The 18,428-nt window shown below is 47.1% G+C and overlaps 4 protein-coding genes across 4 annotated transcripts; 1 reads left to right on the top strand and 3 right to left on the bottom strand.

The window, feature by feature from the left end:
• Positions 1-9,050: 9,050 nt before the first annotated feature.
• Positions 9,051-12,731, bottom strand: N7487_005496 (U2 snRNP complex subunit HSH155; the record flags this gene model as incomplete). Its single annotated transcript, XM_056873243.1, has 2 exons — positions 9,051-12,670; positions 12,722-12,731. The coding sequence occupies 2 exons, from the start codon at positions 12,729-12,731 to the stop codon at positions 9,051-9,053; spliced, it is 3,630 nt and encodes a 1,209-aa protein (XP_056730963.1).
• Positions 12,732-14,264: 1,533 nt separating this feature from the next.
• Positions 14,265-15,087, top strand: N7487_005497 (DUF3455 domain-containing protein; the record flags this gene model as incomplete). The annotated part of the gene is made up of 2 exons (XM_056873244.1): positions 14,265-14,912; positions 14,980-15,087. 2 exons carry the CDS (start codon positions 14,265-14,267, stop codon positions 15,085-15,087), a joined length of 756 nt encoding a protein of 251 aa, XP_056730964.1.
• Positions 15,088-15,380: 293 nt separating this feature from the next.
• Positions 15,381-16,815, bottom strand: N7487_005498 (aminotransferase-like domain-containing protein; the record flags this gene model as incomplete). Its single annotated transcript, XM_056873245.1, has 3 exons — positions 15,381-15,840; positions 15,897-16,279; positions 16,339-16,815. The coding sequence occupies 3 exons, from the start codon at positions 16,813-16,815 to the stop codon at positions 15,381-15,383; spliced, it is 1,320 nt and encodes a 439-aa protein (XP_056730965.1).
• A 672-nt stretch (positions 16,816-17,487) lies between these two features.
• N7487_005499 (uncharacterized protein) lies at positions 17,488-18,411 on the bottom strand (the record flags this gene model as incomplete). The annotated part of the gene is made up of 1 exon (XM_056873246.1): positions 17,488-18,411. One exon carries the CDS (start codon positions 18,409-18,411, stop codon positions 17,488-17,490), a length of 924 nt encoding a protein of 307 aa, XP_056730966.1.
• Between the last annotated feature and the right edge of the window lie 17 nt (positions 18,412-18,428).

Here is an 18,428-nt window from a genome sequence, read left to right on the forward strand (position 1 = left end):
TTTTTATTATTAATATTTCTCTCTTTTATTCCCCCTCTTAGGATTGGCCTCTTAGGATTGGCGGAGGAGAGGCATTGCTTAAGGCAAAAGTGGTCCTCAACGGGAACCAGTTCCTCGGATATTGAAATGACTCTTTATATTGACCCTAAGTATACTAGTAATACAATTTACCCTTTGTAAATCAGGGTCTAAAATATATTAATTGCTTAAGCATCAACTAGGCTGAGGAATGGAAGATCTAAAGAATCGGTGTTATCAGTATTTAAATGAGAATGTCAAAAGTTGCTAGGCTCCGGCATCGGAGCAGCAATTACAACAAGCCATACGGAGTGGAAGGTAGAAAGTAACCAGGGAAAAAAAAGCATAACCAGCAGTATTTTTCTACTAACAACATACATAATAAGGAGATGAAAAAGGAGAAAATCATGAGACCCAAAAAGCAGTCGGTGACCTCAGAATCAAAGGGGGTGTAGACTAGGGGAATGTTCAATTGTAGACTAGCCATGATGAACGCTGATGAGTGGCCCAACTCTGCCGTGTTTGAGGGAAGAGGAAACAAAAAAGGAAATTTACGCATTAAATGAATACAAAAAAAAAAAAAAAAAACTATAATGATTTATAATAACATGCAAGAAAAAAGTAAATCAGAAAAAAAAAAGAAAGAAAGGGACTGCCAAGAAATAAACTCACCAAGGTTCGCCCTGAGTCCGCTGTTTCAATGTAGCGGGGCAGATCCCAGTGTCAAAGGGTATACCCGTTGCCGTGGGGGCTAATATGAGTGATTATAGTGATAGTTCTTGACGGAGCACGGAGGCCAGTCTATTCAATGGGATTATCAGACTATAACCATTAGTTCGAGTTGACCCAATACTCTCCAGTACACCACGGATTAAATGTACCTCTAAAACATTCCAAGACCCTTCTAAAAAAAAAAAAAAAAAGGGAAAAAGAGGACATGGCTTAAAAGACAAAAACCCACATCTGAGATGGCATACTGGAGTCTCTCATTATTGGCAAGCTGCAGGATCATAGCCCTAGCACATAAACATAATTCCTGTTCTTATTCTTTCGAATAAAACAAAAAAGATAAAAAGATAAAAAGGAATGGCTTAAGCCATGGAGGGGCCTTTGACACGGCACAGAGAGGGTCTAGCGCGTCAACCCGACCTTACATACGGAGTAGAGAGAAGGGAGCATCGAATCACTAGCCGCCTACATTATTGACTGCATTCTAATTCCATTCGGTCAGGGAATTTGCCAAAAATGCGATGACGTTTGACATCCTAAGCCGAAAGACTCCTGTTTCAGAAATTATAGACCGAATATACAGAGTAGTCTTAGTATGTTGTGCTTCATTGACATGTGGAGGATGTACAGTGCAGTCCGATGGGGCATACTCCACACGGGATAGTAAAACTACCTTAGAGCGAGAGCGGGAACCACATTCTACTATACGAATACTATACTCCGTACTCGGTATAGGTTTTCCGACCTCAAAAACAAAAACTTCTTATCCGTCACACCGTGTAGTCTTCCCTCGGTCGCAAAACCACAAATGCACACAAAAATACGACCGTGCAATGAGGTCGCGCCCAGCGGTACACAAAAAAAAGCCTCCTGCAGGATGAAGGAATAAGTTTGAATACCAACGCTGCCATTAGCCGGGCCATGCGAGCTGTATCACATAGAACACCCTTAAATCCACGCCTAAGGCACCCGAGCGAACGAAAACGGAATCCATGACAACTTCGTATTAGGCCTATCATGATAAGGGACCACGGGCTGCAAGCCATGCTATTTCCCCCTCCCCTGTCTAGGATTGGGACAGCTGGACATCGACGTCAGAGGGGCGGAACAGCGCGACCTTCGATGGGGGTGAGTGGGAGGGTGAGTGGGAAAACGGGAAAAGGGCCGCCGCTTTGGGCAAATTGGCGGTCGCGGCTCCCGCAATAGCGCGGTAGAATAAAGAGCCCGAATGGGACATATCACAATTTATTGCCCTATTTTGTTTCTTTTCTCTCTGTGTGGATTGTTTTGGAGATTATTCCCCATGTCCTCGTGCTTGTGGAACCAGGCATCTCCTCTTCTATCCGATCAAATTTGCTGTTCAATAGTGTAGAAATTCGCAATAAATAAATTTCCGAGATTCATTATGGTCCCCGAGACTCGGGGATTGATGTCACACCCCGGGGGTCGCTCTTGTGGTAAAGGTACTCCGTACTGTCTGTACTCCGTGCAGTGCTGATCACAAGGCACGAGAGGGGGCAGATCGTCGAGTAAAAGCCGAGGAAGAGGCTGAAGAAAACTTACATAACCTTGATTCGATCCAATCACAAAGACTGAAAAAGTCTCCATCAATGATTGGCGATTAGCTCGGGGGGGAAATAAAGGTATGGCATCAGACGGAAGTACCATTTACGGAGTACACACACAACATATACTTTTTGTATTATACATTCAACCATAAAGCATAAAACCTTCCGGTATCAGGATCAACCGCCGCTCTCCCGGACGAGAGGACAAAACATGTTCAACCGTGTTCCAAGGTGCTTGCCACTGCGGAGATCTAAGCGGGGAGCTTGGGACCATGGACGTAAATCCAGAACCGAATCCAAAATAAGTGCCATTCCAGTTTTCTCGCTTTCAGGCTGTTCAGCTTCTCCGCATTCCACTGAACCATGGTAACGCCACGGCGTCCTTGGTTGCACGGGTTTCCAGAAAAACTTAGACCGGGTCATCAACCGTGGAAACTGGCAATTAAACAACCTCCAAGTTCCAAGGTTGTGGGCCGCAGGCGAATATTGAGGGTTCGGTCTTCATTCGGTCCAGGGTTGACCTAGGAGGCTTGCTCGGCCAGATGCAGTACCTAGGATGAAGGAGTAGCCATCCATGGATGATGGAAGTGTGCCTCGAAGACAACCGTGGGTCTCGGGTTACCGGATTAAGATTGGAGTATCGATTAGGTTTCTCTCCATCAACTTACTCCAAGCACTTTATCCAAGAACTTTAGTCTTTTGGCTGTTTATTGAAGACATCTTTGGCCTCGGAACGAAGTCGTCTGGTTTCCGAGTGCTAAGACCCATGGTTACCAGCCTGAGACAATAAATGGTTCTATGTATATTATATGAGTCTGCTCCGTGTGGATCTATCTGTTAGCTACTAGGTTTATCTTGTATACATCTAACCTATATGTCAACACCCAGGAGAAAAGTCTCAGTACAGACCGCCCGAGTCTGGCCAGAGTTCCGACCGTGTCTAGACGGTCGGGGTGGGCATCTCCCAAAAGAAAAAGAAAAGCACTTGGGCAGTCAGTCGGGCACCCAAGTCCTAAGTCCACACTGCACAGTGAAAGGGGCAAAAAAATAGTCCAGGTCCAGGTTCAGGTTACTTCAGCTTCAAGTTTCCCCATTTGAATAGCCCATATGGAGCCCTTGAAATTAAAAGGCGCGAACTCAACCACCCAAATCAACACCCGAACCCAATAAAATAAAATAAAAACAAGCAATGCAACAGATGGACTATAGTCAAAGCGCAACCCCCCTTTTTTGCAGCCATGCCGTGTTGGTGGACACCACTTGGCATCTCACCGGCAGGACTCCGTCGCTTTTAACAAACGCCAACTGTGTTGGCAAATGTGGCGTTTGGAGGGTACTGATTTTTGGGTGCATGGTTGGAGTGGGTGAAGGGGGGATGTGAGATGGAAAAGTGTGGATGCCAAGACGTTTGTGATTTTTGATGTGGATATGTAGTTTGCTAGGTTCAATCCCAATTTGTATCTGTATACATTGCCATGGCGTTCAGTAGTTCAAAAAAAAAAGTGTGACTTTTAAGGAAGGTATACCTTGGCCGCAATATTGCGCCGGAGCGTGCCGGATGGACACAGCCTGGAAATGGAGTCGAATTGTAAAAGTGTATCACTGGTAGTCTATAGGTTATACAGGTCCACTGGGTCAGAAGGCCCCTGCTAGACACGGGAGGGGTGGAGCATATCACAAAGTGGTGGATGTTGTGAGGGAGCTCTTCAAGGTCTTCGAGACGGGGCCTTAACGGGGCTGACCGCTTTTCTCCAACACGGCTCATATTAGTGACGCGTCCTTTGGGACCCTGAGATGTTTTTTTTAAATCACCTTGCGATTTCATCATCGTCTACTCCGTGCTCCGTACTCCATACTGAGTAATTATCTTTCCCGAGAAACCCGCTGGGAATTTTGAAAAAAAAAAAAAAAGAAAAAGGGCGGTCAAACATTTTATGTGACAGTTCAACCACAGGAACATCGGAGAAATAAATACATAAACCCCCGGATTTTGACCTCAATTTACAATCGATCGTCCATGTAAAAACGATTATCACCTGGCTGAAATGAAAATCTCTCCCAAAGTACTCCGTAGTAATCAGATCCTTATCTACCACGTTGACGATCCGCCTCAATGCCGAGTGTCAATCAGGTACCCTTGACCAACAGAGGCCTGTCATCTGCATGGGGCTCCAAACTTGGCAGTTCCCACACGGCAGATCGGCATTGTCCCTAAATCAAGGTTGGCATTGTGTGCAAATCACCGTTTTTTAATGTTTTTCTTTTGTCTCAGGCAGGATACAACGTATTCCATATATATTCTAGTGATTATATTCAGTGATGGTCGAACTCTCGGAGTAGGGGAATGGATTGCACTTTAATTATTACTTTCCTCGCTACCAGGCTGCGTCACTGTAGAAACCCCAAAATCAAATTTCTATATATAGAACAGCTGAAACGCTCACCTGAACCATTCTTTGCAATGCTCACAACGTTACATCGACAGAGTGGGCCTGTGGCCACTCGAGTTTACGAAAAACTACTCCGGATACGGAATAGAAGGTCCAAGAGGACCCCGGGTAAATTGGTTAAAACCCAGGTTCCAGACGGAGTAAGGCATCCACAGCTGGGTACTCCCTTTACCTAAAAAACCACTTCGCCAAAAAACCACATTGAACTATGGGTTTCGATGATTGGCCGAGGGGCTCTCCCCTCCCGATACCGGACCCCTTTACGTTTATTTCCAAAGTTTCAGACTAATCTGGTTAGCTCAGCCTATTTTGGACTAGTCTTGCTTAATTCCATTGGGTCCACATTCTTACATGTTTGCTGCAGAGCCTTCTAACCAATCATAGACATTTAATTGCAACCCAACCCCACCTGGAGACGGCAGATAGTCGATAGCCGATCTTGGCAGCCATTGATCGACCAATTGTATCTGTAGACCCACCAGAAGCTGACGCGTGCTCATCCCGCGCTTTTCGAGTCAACGTGGTTATCTACTCCCTGGTATAGGTCGAACAAAGTAGGAAGGTTAACCTTGGATTGATGGAAATTCGAAAACATCTCTAACTTTTTCCCTACATTCAATATATCCGTCTTCCTTTTTGAAAATTCCAAGGTTTACATTTCGATTTTTATCTAACCCTATCTATATACAGACATGAACCCCTCAAAGCTACAAAAGTCAAATGACGTGACCCCTCCCCCAGCAACTCCCCGCAAAGCCCGTTTTGGTTTGGTCCCCAAAGTTGAGATCCCTGCGTGCGATCCTAGTTAGACTCCACATTTCCCGCTAGGAACACTGCCACTCTCAGGGTCAACGCTAACAACCTGAAACGCCCGTGAGTGGATCGAGAATTCAAATACAGTAATTCCTTTTTTTTCCCCCTTCTTTTTTCTGGTTTTTTTTTAAATGTATCCTTTCTTTTCCCTCCTGTTCGGTTCGAGCAACCTGATAGTTAAAACCGCCCGAATTCATGCATAGTCTAAACCGCACCGAGTAATTTGTCCCTGGCCACTAGTCTTTACCAATACTCATTTTGCGATTTTGTCTCCATCAAATTACGTAGTGGGTCTCTTGTCAAGGAGGGAATCGGAAAACCACCGGAAAACTTCGGATATGGCTTACACTTGACGTCTAGCTTGCCCAGCCCTAGAGGCTTTAGACTAAGTACGCCTCTTTTTGCCTGAAGAATACACTTTTTGCCTTAACAGGCGATTAACTCAACTGTTTGATCGGACCCCCCCGCCACTATCCAAAAAACAAAGTTCGGTCCAGTCCCATCTCTGCGGTTCAGGTTGGAGTTCCCCGAGAATAAGATGTCACTGTGGATATGGTAGAAACTGCGGTGTGCGCTGTAAAAGAAATTCCCCTCTCTTCTACCTGATCACTTGGACTCGAAAAATATTACTTGAACTGGAAACGTTGTATAGCACCACATATAAAAACATCAAGGGTTCCCCTCTACACATACATTAAAAAAAGACGCACTTGCAGAAAGTGGAGAGATCACTCTCTTGGCCTATGTCACCAGACATTGTAAACACTGCAGGAAATACCAAGGGCCTTGAAGGAGGGGCCGTAGTCTTAGTCTAAGTCTTAGTGCGTACTACAGTCCGTTGACGGAGACCCAAGGAAAAAGGTAACGCGCCAGAGGCGCCCGATCCACAAAAAGTGTACGGAGTACACCCCTCGCTGTGTGCCTCAACCGTCGTGAATGGGGCGTACTGCAGGGTCTCCGATCCCTTGCAATCCATAAATTAATATATATCTGGAAAAAAACAAAATTAACAATAAAAAATAACAGAATAGGAATCTTGTCTTACTTATAATCTATGTTATACGTGGTTATCTTCTTTTAAGTCGGTTCCGTTGTCTTGGAATAGTACCCGAACAGAAGATCATTGACAGCATTGTTAAGCTAGTTCCAATCATCCAACGCGTAAGTCTTCTCCCAAGCGAAATCCGTGATCCCTACTGTGTTGCGCAAGTCAATCGCTGTATCCACTGATTGGGTCAGAGCTCTCGATGCTTTGTCCACATAACCTTTTTGTTGCTCCATATGGACTCCTTCACATGAAAACCGAGGAATCTCGGTATCTCGCATGCTTGACAGCTATCTTGCACTCTAGTACATGCACCAACACAGACTACCCATGGCCCTTGGGATTTAGTAACTGCGCGTCACGCGATCTTCTCCACCTATGTTATACGATGTAACTACTCCGTAGGCATCACACTACATACATTGTACTCCGTACATATCATATATCTGTGCCTGATATCCTGTACAATGTACGGAGTACTGAGTACACTTTATGATTTACACTTTTTCCAGTGGGGTCACCCTCGGGGTTCATTCCCTGCATGGGTTACCTCCACGATCTGAGGATCTATGTTGTGTGAACCTCAATTGGGACCCATGGTCCTTGCAGGCAAAGTGAGCCCTGATTCTGTGCCGTGTCCGCCACTGCGCTAAGAGAAGAACTGATAGCTTGGGAGATGACCCATGTACGGAGCTCCGTTCATAGAATATAGAAAGTATTCCGTTGTCACCAAATAATAATAATAATAATATAATAATAATAATATAATAATAATAATATAATAAAAATTAATAAGTAGAATATAAGAAATAAAATAAGAAATAAGAAATAAATAAACTTGGATCCTCAACGCCCTAAAGCGGATAGTAGACCCTGGAAATCCAATTAAAAAAGGAAAATAGAAATAGAAATAGAACCTTGGAACAAAGGAACCATATCCAAACCATGGGAAAGGTAAAAAAAAGGGGCGTTACACAACCCCCTTATCAGGGTCTGTGTGTTCTCTTTTCGACTCCAATCTTGTTGTATGGAGCATAGAGTACGTTAACCATGAAAATCTCCTCCATTCCGCGGTTCGTAGTTCAGCACTGTGATTGGGGATTCTGGCCCTGAATTCAGGGGGAGGCTGTGTAGTTTGGAAAGCTTTGTACATACTCCAGTCCCGATTAGGTTCTTGATATCTGACGTTTACGTTGTCTGTACTCCGTCCTTAACATTCAAGGTCCATGCAGAGAGCAGTATACAGTATACGGAGTACGTACTCGGTGATTTATAGTTTAGAGGATCAGGGTATAACTGCATATTTGCTGTCAAGCCAGAATAAAGGTACATATATAAGACTGTTAGAGTTCCTCATTCTATATTGGAGTACTCCGTACTCCATGCATGTACTCTGTACTCCGTACATATTGTAACTAAAAGAAAAGCCTAACTACCACTCTGTACTAGTATGTATAAACGTAATTCTAAAATGGATATTCCCCACAAGAACCGCATCTGCCAGAGCTTACGCGGCCACTTCCTGCGCCAAGACCCTTCCACGGCAAGCTTAGGCATTTGGCGCTCTTGGCAGGGAGTATGGGGACTGCTCAATGGAGAACCATTGGGAAAATACATCTGCCCCTCCTTTTTGGATTATTTTGTACGGGAGACCCTGTGATGACGAGTTTTCTAGTTTCTATTTTTTGTGTGGCAAAATGTGGGAAAGGGGGGGTTGTTGGATTCCCCCGTATGGTTGGGGGATTATTACCTTTACTACCGAGTACATTTTTTGCTATGTCTTGCTAAAGAAACATCATATCTACTGAGATTCTCTATATGTGTACTTATGGTCGATACGTGACGTCGATATTGGACCCCAGACCCTGTTGATTTAAAGATCTCGATGATTGACATGATTGTCGGCCTTAAGGAGCGATCCCTGCCTGATTGCCCCTGTCATCATGCTTGGCCTTGTCGGTTATTCAAGGTACAGAGTACGGTTTATAGAAACGATCGACTCTACACGTTGCGTTTTGAATTTAGAGATTGAAATCAATGAAAATCGTAGTTTTAACAGATTCATCGGAACTTTCTTAATAGGGCTATTGAATGACCGTACCGAGGGTATCTAGGTAGAAATATATATTATATTACCTTCCCGGGATTACACGATAGTAAGCAGCCACAAAGTATCCATGGAGGCCTGAAATACTCATCACAAAAAACACAATGAATCGAATTTTTGAATTGATATATTGAAATTCCTAACTTTCACAAATGGGATACAGTTACACATTGAGACGCCAAACATACCCCCCCAGTATGAAAAAAATATGGACCAGAAGGAAGAAAAGAAAACACCGGCTAGCAAATAACACACCCCGTAGAATCTGTATCTAATAATGCATGAAGAGAAAAGCAGACTACCCAATTACGGCATCATCCTTAGATGACGATGGATAGTTCTGGTCGGTCCACGTCGCCCTCCATATCCGGGTAGTAAGGAATCATCGCATCGGCTCCCTGGACGTATGCATCGTTATACAATCTCCAGTAAGGCATGCGGACCTTCCGAGCAGGGTGGAACAAGCCAGCCCAGACGTAGTTCATAACGATACCAGTGCCGACCGCCATCCGGATGGCTTCGATGGCTTCAATGACGCGATCGATGACGTGGGGACTGGTCTCAAAGATGTTAGGCCAAAGCAGATTGAGCAGATGGACCATGGCGTCTTCGCAACCAAGACCGATAACACCAAGTGCGACGTGCTTAACTGCGCTGGCAGCGGTCTGTCGGTGGACTTGGTCACGGTCGACAAGGGCATCCTCCAGCAGTGGCGTGACAGCGTAGACATAGTCCTTGCCCATCTCGCCAATGTACTCGAACAAGAATGACAAGGCCTTGAGCACACCATTTTGCACGTTCAGGTCGGGTACCCGGTACTCGTTCATCAGTGCCGGGAGCACAGTGAATGGAGCACAAGTCTCGGCCACGATACCGATGGCGACAGCTGTGCAAACACGGGACTGACGCTCTTGTACACGCAAGTTACCGAGAAGAGCGGCCAGGACATCCTGAGGACCAATGGCTTTGGCAATGAAACCGAATGTGTTGTTAGCCGCTCGGCGAATTCCCTTCTTGTGAGCCTTGAGCATATCCATCAGCTCAAAGCAGATACGCATCCATTCACGGGCGTTCACGGACTCGGGACCACGGTCGGCAATACGACCGACGAGATCGATTGTGTTCTCCTGCACCTTTTCGTGTCGGTTGCGCAGAATGGGTGTAAGTCGGGGAAGAAGATCGCGAATGGGTGGCTGCATCTGGGTGATACCGACCACGGTGACGATGGCACGCAAAGCACCCAAGATCGAGCCCAGAACCTCGGGATATTCTTCACCCAGGTATTCGTAGAGCACGATACCAAGCTTGCCCATGAGCGCTTCCTCATCACACTGCTTCATCACCAGGGCGACGCGGGAGATAAGATCGGCCGCTTGCTGTCGAACAGTGGGGGATTTGTTGTTCAGACGCCAGAGAATAGTACTGACAATCTGGGGAATATAGGCCTTGCATCGTGTGCCAAGTGCATTTACCACCGTGCCGAATCCATTAAGAATGACAAGGTCTTCGATACTTTGTTCCTGGAAGGCGAAGAGGACACCATCAATAAGGCGTTCTTCCAGCCTCTCAGAAATGTCAGCGGCTCCAAGTGATGCAATCAATTTTTCGACCGTTTCCACAGTCATCTTGCGATATGGCTCGCTTTCGTCCTTCAGGTTGTTGACGACGCGGTCGAGAATCTCGCCAACACCGACCTTCTGACCCAGGTCCACTGTGGTATCGACTACTTGGCGGTAGTTTCGGCGGTCGAGCGCCATACGTCGCATCCAGAAGCCCTTGAAGAAATCTGTCAAGACGTGCTCCTTCAGGTAGCTGGCAGTCACACCCGGAGTGCTTGCACACTGAGAGACCACCTTCAACACGACCTTCTTCATTTCCTCATCTGGTGAGGCGAATTCTCGGATAAGGATCTCCATTATTTGACTGGTGTAGTAGTTGGCATACTCTTCGTCCATAAGAGGAATGATATAACCGACAGCCTTGAGGAAGGCAGAGAGACCCTTGCCACGCTGTTTGCGGGCACCGGTCCAGAGAGGGCTCAGGATGTCATCGAAACTTTCGATACCATAAGGATTCGCGGCTTCAGCCAAAGAGGCCAGAGATAGAGCAGTGACGGTCCTAACCTTAGCTTGTTCATCACTAAGGTTACCTGAAACACATCCAACCAGCTCCTTGAGATGAGGGAGAATGGCGCAACCCATGAGAATAGGGATATGCTGGACAATCTTGACACCGGTGTGTCGAGCCTGCCATGACTTTTTACTGCGGCAGACAGCGCGGAGGAAAGGAAGGAGGGCGGGAATACCGAGGGCAGAGGCCACAACGGCGAAAGCGCGTGCTGTGGTGTTTCGTACATATTCATCGGCATGGTCAATATCAGGACGCATAGTACTGATCATTGTAGCAAGACCGGCGGCCTTGGCAAGGTTCGAGATAATCTCTCGGCCTTCAACACGAGCATAGTAGTCTTGATCAATAAGCAATGGTTCGATGACGACCAAAATCTTGTGAACATAGGGGCGGACCAGGTCATCCAGTTTGTAGAGGATTCGATCGATGACCTTCACCAGCAGATGGCGCTCCTGGTCTTCCAGAGTCCTTTCCATGAGCAGGGGGAGAATCTGGTTGAAAAGAGCTCCGGGACCAAAGTCGCGCGCATTGTCTGTGATTTGACGCAGAGCAGTCTTACGCATGGGCGGTGTGCCGTTCTTGATCTTGAGCAGTAATCTCATAATCTTTCGCTCCTTCATTTCTTCCACAGTCATGCTGGTTTCATCTCCACCTTCCATCAGCTTACCGAAGTAGGCCATATCCTCCGCCTTGAAGAATTGAAGTTCACCCACACCGGGGATATCAGTTGGAAGATCTTTTCCTACAGACTGAACACTTTCTGGCTCTTGCATCATGAACCCTCCGACACCACCGGCGCTAGAAATGGGTGCTGGTGTGGCTGTGAGCCTGCGAGCATGGGTTCGGATGGGTTCATATCCGGGAGGAGGATCAAGGACCTTATAGCCGTCAGCCTCACCGGGAAGCATGATATCGAGCTCTTCATCGGACCAGCCAACAACCTGACCAGGAACATCAGCCCCAAACCCGGCTGCAGGTGTAGCGGCACCGGCCTGGGATGGGTGCATGGGAGTGGCGAGTCCTTGGTTGCCGACGGGAGTGGCAGCTGTGAGAGATGGTGCTAGATCCCACCTCGACCGGCCGGTTTTGGATGGTTCAGCGGGAGCAGGTGCCTGATCGAAACGTGATTTTTTCTCTGGTTCGGCAGTACCCTGGTCCCATCGGTTCTTTCGCTTTCTTTCGGTGGTCACCGCAACGGCCGCCTCGGCGTTCTCTTTATCGTGTTCCACCATCTTCAGCGAAGCCTGGTGCTCTGTGACGTCTTCGCCCTTCTCGCGCTTCTCTGCGATCAGCTTTCGGACGCGCTCTTCTTCCCTATCCATCTCGCGGAGAGCCATGATTTCACGGTAGGTTTGGCTTTCTCCTTCGACGTTCCCGTTGGCAGCGAAGGGATCGGCACGCGTCGGCGTCAAGGCGCCACGGTCAAATCGACGTTTTTGGTAGTCTGTCTCACGGTCTGCGATTCGCGCCGACTTTTCACGTCCCAGCAGAATGTCCTCCTCCTCAACGCCAGTTCCTTGCGCCATCTCATCAATCTGGCTTCTGGTAGCAGTGTATTGGCCAACTAGTTTGTGTCCTCCATCCACATCTTCCATCTCTTCATCGCCATCAACAGCGATCGAAGTATCGTAGCCCGAAAACTTCTCTGCTCCATCCCGTTCGTACAAAAAGGTGTCGAAGGATTCCGTCAGGGAGGCTTTGGTTGAGTTATCAGTGCGTTGAGAAGATTGGTCAAAGGTCTTGGAGCCCTTTTGCTTAGCAGCCGCAGCATTGCGCTCAGCTTGGAGCCGTCGAACGGCCTCGATATCGGCTGCAGTGGGGATCAGTATATGATCGGGCGGGAGAGCTTGCGAAAACCTACCGTCAGACATGGTGACGAAATGTAAAAGTCGCGAGGATATGAGTGAGCCTGTATTACCGCAGAAGGGAACACCGCAGCTACATCCGGATTGAAAACCGCTGTAACGGTCACAATAATGGTGATTGAGGATGCAGTGTTGCTAGCCGCCTCGTGATGAAAAGGTCGTGATTAGGCTGCACGTGATTAGACACCGGACAACCCAAGAAGCTCAGGTGTTTAGTCACGTGAGTTATAACGTAATCATGATTATCCCCCGGCCGGGGGGCTGGGGCCCCAGGCCAAGTTTGGGCAGGCAACTAACGTCGGCGGGACATTGATGAAAGGAATATGGTGAACATCCCCAATAGAAGGGAAGAGTGAACTGAGTAACAGCCTAAAGATATCAAAATGAGAAACGATGGGTCTTGCTAAAATATATATATATAAAGTCAAGTTCCAAAAGCATGTTACATTGTCATAGGAGCAACTCCAGGGCTGTGAGCTACCATTACTAATAGTTGATCATGAACCATTCATATCTCTACCTAGTAGTGTCATTCTGGCTCTTCATTCTCTGATGCCTTGTATGTATTCAACTCATACACCGTGTTTGATGGGTCATAAATTCATGTGTTGGTGCCTGATTGGCACTTGAATCTGTGGCGCTGTGAGGGCGCTTATAGTCTATTTATGTCCCACAACTGGTGTAGTAGGGATATTGAAGACCTGCATGAACTCTAGTGCTCCTGCGCATTTGAGATCTATGGTCTAATTTAGGGAAAAGGTTATTAATATGACTGGGGACAGGAACAAGAAACTCTCCGATAGCCAATGAGAGATCTAGGCTGTAGTAGGTGCATCAAATAAGCGCTTGTAACATTCCAAGATTTAGTAGGATGTACTTGATCAATATGCCTCCTAAGGCTGATTATACCAAGCTACTGTTATTGACAAAGTCTACACAATATTACTCATAGCCCAATATATTCCAGGGTTGTCCAACGTGAAGGCGACCGTTTGCTGCCGGCCAGTAAACGTAAACAACAGTGGTACTAGTGTAACCTATAAAGCCCTATGGTTACACATTTCTCATTTAACCAACAAGGTGAATTGAAATCTCATTTCCGATCTCTCCAGCAACTTTTCGAGATAGGTGGGGTTGACAACAAAGAAGCCAACTTTAGGGCACCGTTAGCCCAGTCAGCAGACTCGGATACTTTCTAAGTATATAGACAACTCATATCTGAATAGCGGTATCGATTATAGAATCTATTATTGGTCCCTTCAAGTATTCATTAAACCAAAATCCACTGCGCTTAGTTGAATTCGGTTTACCCCGAGAGCCTTGCTACCTGTGCGGCGCATCTCAAACTCCGAGCATGTCCTTTGTTACATATTAGAGTAGCTCTGGCAGACTTTTTATTAAATAAGATATATCTCCCTGTTTATTGATTTTATCCTTGCCCTTATACCCCAGTTTCTTTCCACAACCCCAGCACTAGAATTACTCGAGCAAATTCTAGAAACAGTCTGCATATTATAAATTCAAAACTACCCGGCCACCATGAGGCTCTTCTTAGCACTGCCATTGCTCTTCGCAGTAGCTAATGTGGAAGGATACTCGGGTCTTCCCCATACTCTGGCTCTTGCTTCCTCATTCTCCCAAATCTACAACCAACTCGACAACATTAACCTCGGGAATTGTTCTCTCGCAAAAGTTTCCCTCTCGCTGAACGCAACAAAGTCACCGCTTCCAGCACCATCCACGAACATGACCCTCAAATACGTTGCATTGGGTCGAGGAACACAGAACTATACCTGTCCATCGAATGGTTCTGTGATTTCCAACTCCACCACCATCAAGCCCAAAGCCATAGGGGCTGCCGCTACACTCTTTGACGCTTCTTGCATTGCATCATCATCGCTAGCTCTCCTCCACGAAGTCCCCCCAATTATAAGTGCCACTCCTCTTGGATCTCTCGCGTTCATGGCAGCCCTTGTGGCCCAGGGAACGAGAAGCACCAATCTCATTATTGGCGAACATTACTTCGACGCTAGTGGAGACCCGGTCTTTGACATGGGGCTGAGTGGCTCCAATTCCTGGGTTGCTACGAGTAAAATAGCGTCTACTCCAGCGCCAAAGTCAAAATCACGATCCTGCAACGATGTTCCGTGGCTTAAACTAGGATATAAGAAGGGGAATGGCATTCGGGTAAGTTCAGCTTATCCATAACCACCGGGTCTGGGGTATACATATCTGACCGAATTATTCTATATAGGAAGTTTATCGAGTTGTGACATCCGAAGGTGACCCGCCAGTTACGTGTGCTGGTCAAAATGCAACGATCCAAGTTGATTATGCCGCAGAATATTGGTTCTACGGATGACAGAAGCGTGCTAGTTCCTGTTTTAAGCGATACGGTGGATTTTTGGATTTTTTTTTACAAGCGATATATACGACTGCGAAAGCAAGGCTTTTCTAATACCTGCTTTAAGAACTGTATGGAAAATGAAGTTCACGAATTTTGATGAGATTTATCGAAGGAAGTAGTTTGTAGCCGCCCGAGTAGGGATTTTGTATCGTGGGATTTCGAATAAATTTGAAGTCTGAAGTAGAGCTTGCACATTTTCATAAGACACTCATTGAAAAACTCCAAAGATGACACTAGTTCTATTGCATCTATTTGTTGCTTGTAAGTATATTCTGCATGACAAGCCCTAGCTTCTCCACCCCCTCAACTAGCCGCCCTTCATCCTCGCACATGAAACAAAGTCTCAGCCTGCGATGCAAGTCTCCCCCTGGAATATTCCCTGGAACCGCAAATGTTTCACCGCCACCCAGTACCAAATTCTGTGTCTCTAGGGCCTGCTGGCACACTTGTCTCGCGGTCAATGCGGGCGGTAGCTGAACCCAGATGAAGTATCCCCCCGCGACTGGACTAGTCTCGGGATCAGGAGTAAATGACACGCCGAAACGACTGAGATGTGTTTTGATTGCTGATGCCAGAAGACAATGTCTTCGTCGTCCTTCTGGGACTAGGATGTTGGCAATATATTCAGGCAAGAAGTTATCCTCAAGCAGCTCATTGATGAAAGTTGACGTTAGTTGCGAAGGAGCACCACCAGAGCGCGTAGAACCACTGCGAGTAAAATTTTAGCTTACTTTCAGTATTATGAATCAGGAATGAGCACTTACGCTTGAGAAAGACCATAGATGAAGTCTTTCGCCCCTTCAGCCCATCCAACTCGACATCCTGGACCAATAAGCTTACTGAATGATCCATTGCTCACGACATTGCCGAATCGATCCTCTGGACCGCCATCAACCACCCGATCTATATCCACGAGACGCGGCTGAAGATGGGAAACCGTTTTGGCGGGCTGTGTCGCGCCCCAACTGAGAAAGTCATACACATCATCTGCGACGATGAGAGCATCATGTTTCCGCGCGACTCTGACAAGTGCCTCGCGCCGCGAGTAAGACATTGTCGTCCCCGACGGATTAGAGAAACTTGGGACACAATAGATGACATGCTTGTATATCTTTCTATACGGCCTGTGGGGCTTGTATGTCTTCTCCTATTTCCATTAGCATGGGTTACCCCGAAAACAACCAGCTTAGAAAAACAAGCACATACCTGCCCATCTTGACAGCCCGAATTTATACTACGCTCAAATTCATCCAAAGCAAGTTCAAGTGCACCAACATCCATCCCCTCCTCGTCCTCGGGTATCCCTCGCATCCGCCCACTGAACCCAGCATCCTCAAATACCCGGAAGACGAGATGATACGTTGGCTCCACGAGCCATATCATCTCTGTCTGCGCTGGGTCCGTGAATACCTGCAATACACATGCTAGATTCTGGCTGGCACCGCCAGTAATGCATATTCGCTCTGCGCTGATGGGCTGCGCAGGTGCATAGGATCGGGATAGCCACTCGGCTATATTTTTTCTTAGCGGGGAGTAGCCTTCATCGGGGCCATAGGCAAATCCTTCGGTGAATATGGCTTTGTTAGATAGGGCGTTGTTGGCTGCTTGTTTGAGGCGTTCAACTGGGAGCATGGCTGTTGCGGGCCATCCCTGGAGGAGGTCAATTTGGGTCGTAGGTGCCATTTCTAATTTTGAAGATGAGTATACTTTATTATTATTTTGGGAAAACTAGCTCGTTCTTATACTTGGGGCTTGGATGGTTTGTACCATTCTGGCTTCGGGAATATAAGCGATCTGGCCAATCACATTGAACACCCGCTTACGAACGAACCTTGACCCCTTTTTGGGGAGATTTGATGCCTGGATGCCTTAATATGGAGTAGGGCTTCAAATCCCAGCACATGCCATTATGTGCACCGCCTTGTCATCAGGGCCTGGGAGATGTTTGACACGCATGACATCTTTGCGGCCAACAATAATGGGGATATGCTGCTTTATGCACTAGCAGGAGGACGCTATATCGCTGTTTCAGGAACAGATGCGAGACAGGAGAATAACAAGAGGCTGAGTGCTTTGGATGTTGCTATGGCCTATGGTAAACAGGGGAGTTTTGGAGATTTTCAAGAGGGAGGAGTGATTCCTCTTCATATTTCGGAGAGATGCCTTAGACGATACAGTATATGCTTACTATATCGATCTTCTGTTTGTAGAGATATACTATCAACTTTCAAAACGCGCCGTATCTTCTCGCATGCAGAAAGGATATATCTCAGATTAAGAGTAATCAGCCCAAACTAACTGAGACCAAGATCAACGAAATCAAGCATTGGAAAGAATACACCTACGCAGCATCAACTACCGCAACAGGATCCGACCATCGCTCGTATCCAACCTCACTTTCATCTGCTTAGTATGGCTGAGACTTCCCTGCGCCGGCAAGCCAAAGCCCCCAGCCTTTTCATCCGTCATGTCGCTGTATAGAAACAACAGCGGCAACAGGTCATTCTTCCACTTGGGAATACATCTTTGTCGAGCCTTCCATAAAGTTCCGACAAGCACCAGTATTCCCAAGAGCAACACCAGCACTGGAAGCACGATCCACGCCCACCGCACACCGACATGCGTAACGCTGATCCGAACACGCCCGACGGCTCTCCCGGATTCATCCTCTGCGTTCAACCTATAGCGCGAGTCCCGGAAGCTTTTCGAGACTGCTTGGGCGATGTTTTCCATAGTGCAGTTCAGTCTCGACGGGAGATAATCACCACAACCGACAACCTCACCTTCGCCCAACGCCACGAGGATGTCGCGACCTGCGTATATCGGGTCGGGCACGGTGGATAGGTAGTACAGGGCGCCGTAACTATTACTTAGGTGGCCTGTGAGGATATCCTGTACAAATTTTGTAATTACGCGGGAGGACATGACGTCGTAGCCGAACACCTGATTGGGCTGGTCAGTCCCCATCTCAGGGCCCCAGGGTGGAACGAGATCGTAATGCGCAACAAGGCGATCTCCGCGTATAAGGCTAGACTGGCCCCATGTAGCGAGCGTCTCTTCCTTATACACATTGTTTTCGACAGAAGGTCGGAAGCTCCGTACGACTGGCACGATGGCGCATTCCGTTGCTTCGAAACCATCCGTCGATGACATTGTCTTGAGAAGCCGGTCTGGGGGTAAGTCCTTTTGTCGGGCAATGAACTGTACTACGCCCAGCGTTGTATTTACACGATTTGACTCCGCCACAGGCGTGTCAACACCATTGCTAACGAAAATCATGTCTTTTTCCTGGCCGG

Source organism: Penicillium crustosum, assembly GCF_028827405.1.
Source record: "Penicillium crustosum strain IBT 35664 chromosome Unknown utg000002l_segment0_segment0, whole genome shotgun sequence".
In the NCBI taxonomy this organism is placed as follows: Eukaryota; Fungi; Ascomycota; class Eurotiomycetes; order Eurotiales; family Aspergillaceae; genus Penicillium; species Penicillium crustosum.